The sequence below is a fragment of the Phaethon lepturus genome, unplaced genomic scaffold, assembly GCF_000687285.1.
Source record: "Phaethon lepturus isolate BGI_N335 unplaced genomic scaffold, ASM68728v1 scaffold4039, whole genome shotgun sequence".
Classification (NCBI taxonomy): Eukaryota; Metazoa; Chordata; class Aves; order Phaethontiformes; family Phaethontidae; genus Phaethon; species Phaethon lepturus.
The window spans coordinates 156,412-167,653 of NW_010562675.1; the positions used below are offsets into that span (position 1 = coordinate 156,412).

The following is an 11,242-nucleotide window of genomic DNA, read 5'->3' on the forward strand; positions in this document are numbered from 1 at the left end:
ATCTGCCACCTCTCTGGGCAGCCTGTGCCAGGGTTTCACCACCCTCCTCATTGTGAAAAATTTCTACCTTACATCTAATCTAGTCTAAATCTACACTCTTTTAGTGAAAAAACATTACCCCTTGCCCTATTGCAATAGGTACAATATTATTTCCCTTCTTACTGTAATCCCTGGTGTGGAGGCAAAAAGCCCAGGAACTGGGGTAAAATCCCTCCCAAGTTTCACGGCAACACTGAAGAAATCTCCTTTCTCTAGGTGTTTGCTTCAAATGCTGAATTGTTTGCCAGCTGTGGTTGATAGTAACTGTGACAGTGTTTGGTTTTCCTGTGCCTGCTTTAACAAGTGTCCCCTTCAGTCAAGAGAGATGGAAAAACACAGATACTCTCTCTGAAATACTAGCCCTCACTTCATGCCATTTTGGCACGTGGCCATTTGCTTTCTGCTTTCCCTGAGATGGAATGGTGCCGTCCTGCATCTGCACAGAGTTCCCCGCAGCTGTGGGGATGAGCATCTCATCCCATCCCCATGCAAATCAGGCACAAACGACCGCCCTGCATTTTATTTGCATTCATGGAGCAACAGCCATACCACTACTAGAGTGGGGTTTATATTCTTCAGGGAGGCAGTGTGTGCTTGATGGCACTGTGGCCTGTGTTGCTGTCTTGCGATTACTGTAGTTTTTCATGATTAGATTTGTTATTTTAGCTGAGAGGAAGACCACACAGGCCACAAGACTCTGCTCAGCCTCAACTCTGCTGGTTAGCTGTGCAATTTAGGAGAGCAGAGGAGTGTTCGAGCGCCTGCATATTGCTGCTTCTACCCGGTAAAACAATTCCTTGCTTTGGAGGTGAACTTATCCCCAGTTTTGCACCGACCTTTGCAAAAACAGCTACAGAACTTAACACCAGTTTAATTTGAGGATTACAGAAGCCATTGTTATTCTAACTTCCTTGCAGCTGGTTCCGACTCGTACTGCAACATGTGAGACAGTACATTGCATGAGAATGGTTTTCTCCCTGAGGAAGGATGAGGACTGGGTGCATTTATCTGCCATACTGACAAAAAAAAGGAAATGGAAAGGAAATGTTGGAGGTGAGAGAAAGGTCAGCAATGGTGGCATTATCTCAAGATTAGGTTTGATATTGCCTTTTAACAGAGGCATATCCATGTGGACATCTCTGGCTTTGCACCAAGGTGTCCAAGTCCATCACTGCCTGCCTGACCTCTGTCCTGTAGGTGAGCTGAAGACCGAGGTCGTCTGCCCCAGGACCGTGACTCAGATGTATCCAAATGCACAGCTCAGCACAGGTCATTCACAATAAATTCATCGGCTTTCTTGGCCAGGGCATTCAAACACTGCGCACCAAGTGTGTCTGGATCCATGGCCAATTCACCCGGCCACTTTCCTACAGGGTGATCCTGTCCCTTACTAGTTAGCCTGGGCGCAGCTACGTGTTTCTGCACTGCAATGCCCACAAGATCCTACCTGCAGCTATCCTGCCCTGCACCATCCAGGGATTCCTATACCATGCAAGTGTTCATCTTTCTTCATCCCACTGTCTCTGCCAGGGAAGGACTGCCTCTTATTTTTGCTTTTCACACTACTTTTTCACTTATTTATTAAAAAAAAAAAAAAAGCTCTTGTACAGCTTAATACCTCACACTCCTCTGTGTTGAAATAATTCTATGATCTATTCTTTACAACATTTCCCCAATATGTTATATTAGGAAAAGCGGAACACTAACAACAATTTAGGTAGTCTTTTCAGGAAGTATAATTATGACTTACTTGCAAACATTTTGCAAAAACAGGACCAGTTTTGTATTTCTGCTAAAACAAATATGCAAAAATTGAGGATTTCTGGTTTTATTTTGCATTTCTTAGGCATTTCTAATGGTGATGAAAGCATTTCCATTTTCCTTTTTAACTGAGTATTTTATTATTTAGTAGTAGGGCACTGTGGTACCTCAGAACATATTTGACTCTTTTTAGAGCTCCTTGCACACTCTGATTTATTTTGACTGCTATTTCAACTTGTTCTTTCAATCTTTTGCTGTTTTGCTCTTCTTTTAAGAATTAGCTTATTTGAAGCAAAAATAAACTGTGCTAGAAATTCCGTATGCTTGCCACTCTCTAGAATTTGGAAGTAGGCTTTCATTCATTCCACTCAAAGAATATATTTATTGTTATTTTTATCTTTCCAATTGAAATGAGGCCCCTTCCTCAACATTAGTTTCCAAAAAGATCCTTTTTTCTGCAGTCCAAAACTGATTTAGCTGAACCTTGTCAGTTGACTGGACCAGGAACCCATTGAAACACAGGCTGCATTTAGTTTTTGGCAATTTCTCAGTTTGGGATTGAGGAAAAATCTCTGATGTCTTTTCTCCTACCAGTGCATTTCTAGCTCCCTTGTTCTTTCTTCAGAAGTGCTGAATCCATTTCCATCTGGTACTTCTCTCCTTACAGGAGGAATTTAATAGAAGGAAGAAGCAGAAATGTCATATGAAATGTGGTGATCTAAATATGAGCTGGGCAAAGAGCATTTCAGACATATCTGTGGCAGGAAATCAGCAGCATTACAGGCAGTATCAGCAAGTGTAAATTGGCCTAGGAATAGAAGATGACAAACACACAGAGAAAATAATCCCTGGGAAAAGCAGCAAAAAAAGCCCAGCATCCCCTGCATGACTTTTTAGAGTGAAACTATTAATGTACTCATTTGTTTGATGACATGCATAGTTTTTCCTGATACAAGTTAGGGCACTTTTTTTTCCATTGGTTAAGCATTAATCCATTTCTATTTACGGGACTTTGAGGCCACTAACATAATGAACATCACAGTTGTCTTTTAAATAATGTATCAAATCCTTGGGTGCTGTAGTTGACCAATCTTAAAATGGCCTTCATGCCTCAGTGCAAAAGTATCTCCTCTACTGTTCCAAACATCCATCTGTGTAACGTAGTCATGGGCTTTAACACCTATGAATAATGTGTCAGTGCCTCCTCCTCCATCAGGCAGAAATCATTACACGCTTAGGGATGCTTCACTCCTTTTTCTACTAAGCCATGCATTCAAGCCTCCAGCTGCCAACCACTTCAGGATCAGTACTTATATCCCTGCCCCACCGCAGGGACCAACCCTTTGCACGGTCTGCACAATGACTAACGTGTCCCTTTCTGTTCTCTCCTCAAGGCCTATAATATTATGAAGGTGACCCACGGGACAGATCATAGCCTGATGCAGGCCTTGATGGAGATAAAGGAACAGTGTGAGGCCATCATGAGAATACAGTGAGGATAACCTCTAGTCTGGAAAACGAAATATTCAAGGAGAAAGGAAAACAAATGCTTTTTATTGCATTGGGAAGCTTCTTGATGACTTTGCTGTCTTTTTATTAGGTCCTACTTGCTTTACAAAAATGTTTAGTATTTATTAGTTTTGCTGTATGATCTGAATTGAGTTGATGTTTGGAGGAACACCTGCAATTTTCAGAGGATTTTTTTTCCTACCAAACAATCTAATTGACAATACCTAATTATCAATTTACAACACCTAATTCAATTGATAATAAGTATTGGGAAATTCATACAGAGTCTTCATGAGTTACAGAGTGATATAATTCTATTGATATCAGCAGTCAATTTTTTGTACCAGTTTATGCCATTAATTAAACCAGCAATTAAGGATCTCATGTCAGACACACTGTAAGTAGAGAGAATATATTTTTTCCATTTGTCTTGTCCTTAGGTGTGGTTTCTGAAAGCCTGATCCAGTGTTCTCTGACATAAAATAAGTTTCCTAATGTTCTAAATGAGATTTTCCTTCCTCACAATATATCTGCAGGGCTCTGTCCCCCTCCTTCTTGCATTTTGTATGTTGTAATATTGAATATTAAAATAGACTGAATAAAAATTTAATCAAAATTGTATCTATGCGGAAATTGCTTACTCTGTTTTCTCCCCATTTTATCTGCTTCAGGACTTTCTCACTTCATACCAGTCTTAAAAAGAGAGAGATTTGGACCTGTGAACTCAGTGGTGAGGTGCAGTTTCTAGACCTTTCTTGAGCCTGTGGGGTTTGGATTTCACTTCCCCAAATAGTGAAGCTCTGAGACCTGCAGATGACCGCTGAATTAGGAGGTCATCCTTGGGGAAGAGAAGGATGTCTTGGAAAACCTATTTGGCTTGGGCTCCCTATTTCCCTGCACTCATCAGCGAGACAGTTGTTCTGGCCAGAGCTGCTGACTTCCTTCACACAGAACAACAGAAACAAATGTTAACTAAAGCCAAATATTTATGAGGAACATTGAAACCTAAACAATTTAAGGCCTTTGAAAGTATCACTTCAGGTGTGTCACTCCTCTCTTAACAATTTATTGCTGCTACTCCAGCCATGACTGTTATTTCATTAATCCATCATTGTTGTAAAGTCAGGCTTTTTTCACACCAGTAACTTGACACCATTAATTATTACAAGATGAGAACACATTTTAAAAGAAAATGAACACTCTGGGCGTAATTTACAGCCACAGCACATGAATGCCAGCGCTGAGGAAGATATCTCCTTTCAAGGCGTTTGAATTTGTTCCAGTGTATGGAGCGTTCACTTGCCCGGCAGTAATATGCAAGCAATAACCTATGAAATGCAGTGCATTTCTGGAGTACGTAGCATGGCTTGATGCCAGAGGCCAAGTCATATCAGCCACCCAAGAAGTGCAATAATCCTGGCAGAAATTCACTGCTTGGTTGGGTCTTCTTGCTATTATGAAAAGGAAATTATCTGGGGGAAAAGGTCAGACCTTTGCATTTATTGGGATTTCTCACAAAGTAATGGCATCACTGATGGACAACCAGAAAATGTGAGGGGTACCCAGTCTTCAAGAGATATTTTCTAGATTTAAAGGAGCACACGCATATTAGAATTTATGTCTTTTTGCGTAAAGATGACGCTTATGTTATCTCACAATTACATATCTAGTACTAAGCTTTGAAAATGGAAGGGGCTTCAGAACGTAAGGTAAGCTGATGCATTAGTTGATGCAGCATATACTGGGAGACGGCCCGCCAGCTCTCATGTACGCAGACACGTCTGTATGTGTGAACTGCAGCGCTGTTTTCTGGGGCTTCTTGTACAGTGGGGACACCTCAACTCTCCACGGGCAATAGCAGGGAAAGGTGGGCACGAGGGGACGGGCAGTCACCTGATGTCAGGTGAGAAAGGCCACATCACATTACATCAAGCTGAAGGATCTACCTACACTGGTATTTTCTTACAGCAGATGCTTAGGGAAAATGTACAAGAGAAGCCGTTCAGCGACTGTTGGGAAATGGAGGACGAGCGTGCTACGTTGGCTGCAGAAGAGCACCACGGCAGTAAGTAAGTGTGCTGCCACGCACACAGGGCTGTAGGGAATTGGTCTGGAGCCCACGGAGCGATGCAAGAAACCACATTGGCCCCAGGTTGGTCTGTGGCTCAGGTTTCTGGCGCAGGGTCCTGAGGGCACCGCTGCACTGCCAGCTCTGCCTGGCCTTCTTCTCTGGGCTGGTCGGTGGAGGTTGCTTAGTACAGGAGTACATGATTCATGAGAGCATGATTCATGCTTTATGCTCATTACTGTTGATGCAAAACTCGCGTTTCTGTCAGCTTGGTCAAAGAAAGAGAGAAGTTTTCTGGTTGGTTCCAATCATTTACTGAGCAGCTTCCCTTGGAGATTCACATGTACTACCACCACCAGCAGGGCTGCTGATGCTGCAGGGGAGGTAGTTGCAGGCGGATTTTTCTCTCCCAGTGGTCCCACTCCAGCCTGTTTTCTGAAAAAAAAGCTGGCTGGTGACAGCGGAGAGATTTAGTTAAATGCATCATTTGAAAGTGCGGTAGTAAGCAAGTGTGCCAGCGAGGAAGGAACACTAGATAAGCACTCATTTCAAATCAAGTAATCTTATTTTTTCAGCTCAGACTTAAAGTAGCTGGAGTTGTCTTTGCACAGACATCATGTTTTGATCTTCACGAATAATATCTGTCAAATTTTTCAGGTGGTATCAGCTTGCTAAGATAAAGATGCTAAAGTTGGAAATCCGAGACAGACTGCAACATTATCTGTAATGCTGGCAGGCTTGCTGCTTGCTTCTAGCAGGTCAGAGACTCTTCCAGTGCCTTTTGGAAAACAATGGTAATCTGGGTTCACCTCAAGCTTTAGGAACACATTTTGAGTTACTTTTGATTTGTCATTATCCCTTAAATTAATCCAGGAGCAACAACGTTATGTTGTACTTAGAGGGAGTTGAACTGCATTGTTGTATGTGTTTGGAAGAAAAGCAGTACCAACACACAGGAGACAAACATGGGGGATTATACAGTTTTGCTAAGAATAATTGAATCCAGTTGAACAAAACAGCTGCTGCCTTAAAAAAAAAAAAGTTCTCTAAAATCTGCTGTTTCTTTAAGCATGTAATTGTCTGTATCCATACCCCTCAGGGTGTGCTGACCTGATGTTGGAAGTAAAAACTCTCTGGGCCCTTAGCAAACAGAACTTGCAGTGTATAGCAGAGGTGGTAGAAAATAAAAGAAATGCAGTGAGAGAAGAATGCAGTGAACCAATTTTTTAGAGCTTTGATGTCCTTGAGTCTATCAACCTATGTGTGGAGTCTATCGTGCATGGGTCTATGCCAACAAAACTCGCCCACTACTCAGCCCTTTCTGTCTCTCACTGTAACCCTGTTCTCTGATGGCTAGGTTTTAAACTAGCTTTCTTAGACTTTTTTTTTTTTTTTTTTTTTTTTACATAGCACATTCATGAAATACAGAGGCTATTTCTCCGCACAATGTATTCCAAATGGTCCCTGGACACTGCAAGGCTCTTAATGAACAGAGTCCTTTTTTTCACCAAGGTTGTGCCAATTATGAGGATTTTTTTTTCCCCTGATTCAGAATTAAATCTCCCATAAGACAAGGCGAAGAAGGAAAGTCTTAGAGTTACGGACATGGAGTTATGGCTTGGTTTCTCTGCTGCACCAAAAACTCTGTCTGACCTTGGGCAAATCAGCCAGGGTTAGACAGATGTCCATAGTTGGGCTTTGTCATTGTTGATCCTTGGGAAATTTCTCTTCACCATAAAAAAAAAAAGAAAAAAGGAACTGGATATGACACTCTCCATAGGTCTGCCTCTCTATCTCCCTACCTATAAGGCCTTAAAGAGTCTATATGCATTCCCTTACTGCATTATTTGTAGGACAGTAGGAGAGCTATATGCAGAAAATGTAGTTCTCAAAATACTTCTGATTACTTTAACAAGGAGGCTAAGTATTATTTCACAGCTGAGGAAAAGGAGGCCCACAGATAAGTGACTCTCAACAGGCTTGGGTTCAGGCAGTGGCACGATGGCAAACAGCCCTGCGGTGTGTGGGTCAGTGCCTTCTCCCACAGAAAAAGGTGTTAATGAGAGCAGCAAACTCAGCGATGGTGTTGCAGAGAAGCCCCCCCAAACAAAATAAAAAAGTTACAGAAACTACTAATTAGGGGAGAAATATTTGGCCAGCCTAGCTTTTGGGGAAGGTCAGCAAACAGCTGGTCGCCATGTTAATTTACAAACATTAGTCACGTCCCACATGAACATGTCCAGACTGGTGACAGAGCTGCAGCTACGTAAAATGTCTCCATTCCAGTCCTGCCATATTCCTGATTGCGGGATGCGCAGGATGCACGGGATGGAATGGCATCATCGTACTTTCTTGGGGTAAGTGCAGGTGTATGGCCTGAGAGTTCCTCCACAGCTGAGGTGCCCCACGTGGGCAGAGTGCTGCGAGCTGCCCTTGCCTAAGCTGTACCTCCTCCACGTAGACAAAGCTCTGGTCCCCACGCACAGCACTTCAGCAAAATCTAAAGAACAGTCAAAAAATCCCAAGCAAATGCTTTTGGGCATTTCAGACCAAAGCCACGTTAGAGTTCCTCTTTTTTTTTTTTCCCCCCTCCCTTCTTTTTAAGTGGCTACTTTCTCTTTCCTATCAATGTACATTTTCCTATACAAAAGTCCTTTTCTTTTTCGTTTATGATTTTTACAAAGTTAATCAGCCTGAAAATACATTTGAGGTGGCTGTTTTGTAAAATGCTCCCTGCAAGAACATGTAAGTGTGTATTTTTCCTGCCCTAAGCATAGAGCGTACCTTACATGAAAGTCTCCAGTCTGCTATTCTTGCCATTCAGCACAGTGGTTTCTGTTTATCCCCACAACAGTGATGTGTAAGCAAGCCATGCCTATATGACCCCCATTAGTATTTCGTGGTGAAAGTTCAATGTTTTTATTTGCTCTGCACTTGTGATCAACACAGACAAATCAATTCTAATTCCATCATTCTTTAGACTTTTTGTAGGTTTTAATAAGGACCTTAGAGATTTCTTCCCCCCCCCCCTCAAAAAAAAAAAAAAAGAATAACTCAGGCTTGGTAATTAGGCTTCATACAGTCACTGCTCACACAGAGGAACCTAACAAGTTCTTTATAGTTCCCAGGAGACCAATTAACCTTCTTTTAAATATATCTCTATGTAGCCACAGAGACAGGCACGCAGAGAAACGCACATACACACAAGCTTTTCAGTAGTCTCAGACACTCCAGCCCCTTGTTAGCCAAATTCTGATGGGGCTCACAGCAAGAGAGCAGGGCTGAAGCATCCTCCCCGTGTCCTTTTTAACTCCAAAGATGCTTAAATCAGGACAGGGCACAATCTCTTCTGATTTCCTTGCCCCCACGACAGGGGGAAGGGGATAATGACACAGCCTCTTCTTTACTTCAAGTTCCCCTCCATCTCCTGGGCTCAGGCAGGCAGCACGTGCTGGTCTCCCTGCCTGGAGCGATGGAGCCGGCTCCCCCATCTCTGTTTCAGCTACGGGCTGGTCTGGTGGAGCAGGTGAGGCTGGAGGAAAGAGCAGTTGTTCCCTTCCTCCGCCTCTCCAATTCAGCAGCTCTGATCCTCCATCCCCAGAGGCTCCGAACAGGAAGGTGGCAATTTTACATACCTCTTGGAGGAAAACTGCACTTTAAGTCACAGGTGATTCCTCTTCACAATTCCACTTGACTTTCAGAGCAGGAGCCAGGAGATGCTAATAGAGAAGGGCATCTGATGAGAAAATTAGCAGAGCTCCTCTCTTCCCCTCCCCCAGGCCCTGTGCTCTGCTCTGTGCTGCACTTGCCTGTTTACTTTTAATGAAGCTCCTTTTAATAAAGCCTTTTTAGTGCTACCTTCCTGTTGGAGCGGGTGCCAGGTGTGGTGCTGAGCATCCTGAGATGAAAGAGGCAGAGGAGAGCCCTGGCCTGACCCTCCTTGCCGAGCTGGGGACGCCAAAGTGATGTGGGGCAAAGCCGCGGAGCTGCCATCCCTCCCCCGGCAGCAGCATGCTGCCGGAGCCCTCAGTGGAGGATGGAAAGGCTGTTGTGGTCTTTGGAGAGAGTTGCAGGCACCTCACAGCTGCAAGGAGGAATTCGCCTCCACGCCTATGGCGGTAGCCATACAGCTGAGGGACAGCCGGAGGTCTGGTATCTGGAGTAGCAGAGACGATGGCAGCGGCGTGAAAGGGAGGGTTTACGTGGGCTCCGCTTTTTGTACTGTTGTGCCGCTGGGGGTTTGCTTCTGCTTCTCCTGGGCGATCCCATTCTCCCATCCGGATGCAAGGGCGCTTGTTGTGCTTCTGTCTCCTTTTCGAAATCCTGTCAAACTCTGGGGAGAAAGTCTTCAGTGAGGTATGGATTTCTATTCTCTTTAACGTCATTAATGTCTTGTACCCAGATTATACCCTGTGTAGGACTGTGATCAAAGCACCATTACTGGGCAGTGATGTTCCCCATCAAGCGACAGGAATGCTGGGTGAGGGCAACTCTCTATCACAACTTGGGAATGTTAATTTCTGAACATCCGTGGCTGAAGGCACCAGCAAATAGCAGTATTTTGAAAGGTCAATGTAATGAGGGTAAACAAAGACTTTCTTTTCACCCTTACCAAATGTTTTCTGTGGGGACTGTTACATAATTTGTGAAAAACAGATAAAAATCTGATTTTGATATTTTCTGCAAGGACCAGAGGAATGCTGATCCCAAGTCTGGGATGGGGCAGCCTGCCAGCCACCAGGCAAGGATGCCACTTTGCTTTATGGTTGGCAGATGGGAAGATGGATAAAAATCCGTCAGTTGGGCGTTGTCCAAGTTCATTTAATCAGACCCCCAAAGCTCTTTGTGCAATCCATATAACGTGACTGTGATACGCCCAGGCTACAAAGCTGTTTGTTTTACCATTCAAATCTAAAGCCTTGGCAAAATGTGTCCTTCCAAGGTTGTGGAAAAGCTCATCAAGAGACCAACATCTTATCTGTTGTGGGACAGCCCTTTGAAATCTTCTGCTAAGTCACAAGAATTGATGGTTATTGGGTGGTGGGAGTGAGGAGCTTGTCCTGCTCCTGAGCTGGGAAAAGGCCCATTTGCTGATGAGCCCCTGGATGGTGTTTTCAGAGCTGCAGAAACGACGTAGGTTTAGAGCTCTGCAGACCTACAGACTTGCTTAAATCTAGCCCATGACCCAGATGGGCTTTACCCTGGGCCTCTTTCCTCTCAAGCGAGCCCCGGTCAGACTGTCACTTAGCCGGGTAGGTGCCTCAATTCAGACCAGAGCCCAGTGGGGATCCGGGGGAAGCAAAGGCAAGGATTTTGTTCTTGCCTGATGCGATGCCTTCAACAAACACCTTTCCTCCATGTGTGGGGAATGCAGCAACGTGCCAAAGCCAGCTCTGGAGCATTTTACACAGCACAGGCCAAGGTGCCTTGGGGCACTTTTTGAGGACCCTGCCTCGTGCTGCAGTGAGTGTTTCGTGAGCCTCAGGGAGCTTCTGCTTCCCCAGTCCGTGCCGCAGGGAAACCGGTGCCTTCCTCACCACCCCCTTCATGTCCTGCTCTGGCGGCAAACACCACCTCTCGGCGACGGCCATCGCTCCTGAAGATGTCGAGGTTTTGCCCTTTCAAAAAGAGGTCAAGTGTCCAGCTTCTGTTGGGGGGGGAGGAGGGAAGGAACAGAGAGCAAAAAGCTCTGTTTAAAAAAACCCAAAAAACCTCAAAAATAATCACTTCTGAAGTGGCATGGAGATGTTTATCTTGCTGCTCTGCTCTTGTCAAGTGTCAGAACAACAACTAAGCAGGACAAGTCTTCAACTACTACGTTGTCTTTGGATCACGGCAGCGTTTTTTGTGCCCGCGGTGCCTGGT

At 44.3% G+C, this 11,242-nt stretch overlaps 1 protein-coding gene across 1 annotated transcript in view; it reads left to right on the plus strand.

Moving 5' to 3' along the window:
* The window catches only part of SMYD3 (SET and MYND domain containing 3), an 88,382-nt gene extending 85,044 nt beyond the window's left edge, over window positions 1-3,338 (plus strand). The window contains exon 7 of the mRNA XM_010294347.1: window positions 3,195-3,338. Within this exon, the coding sequence (XP_010292649.1) occupies window positions 3,195-3,296 (102 nt within the window). The 3' untranslated portion in view covers window positions 3,297-3,338. The remainder of the gene's footprint in view (window positions 1-3,194) is intronic.
* The last annotated feature ends 7,904 nt before the right edge of the window (window positions 3,339-11,242 follow it).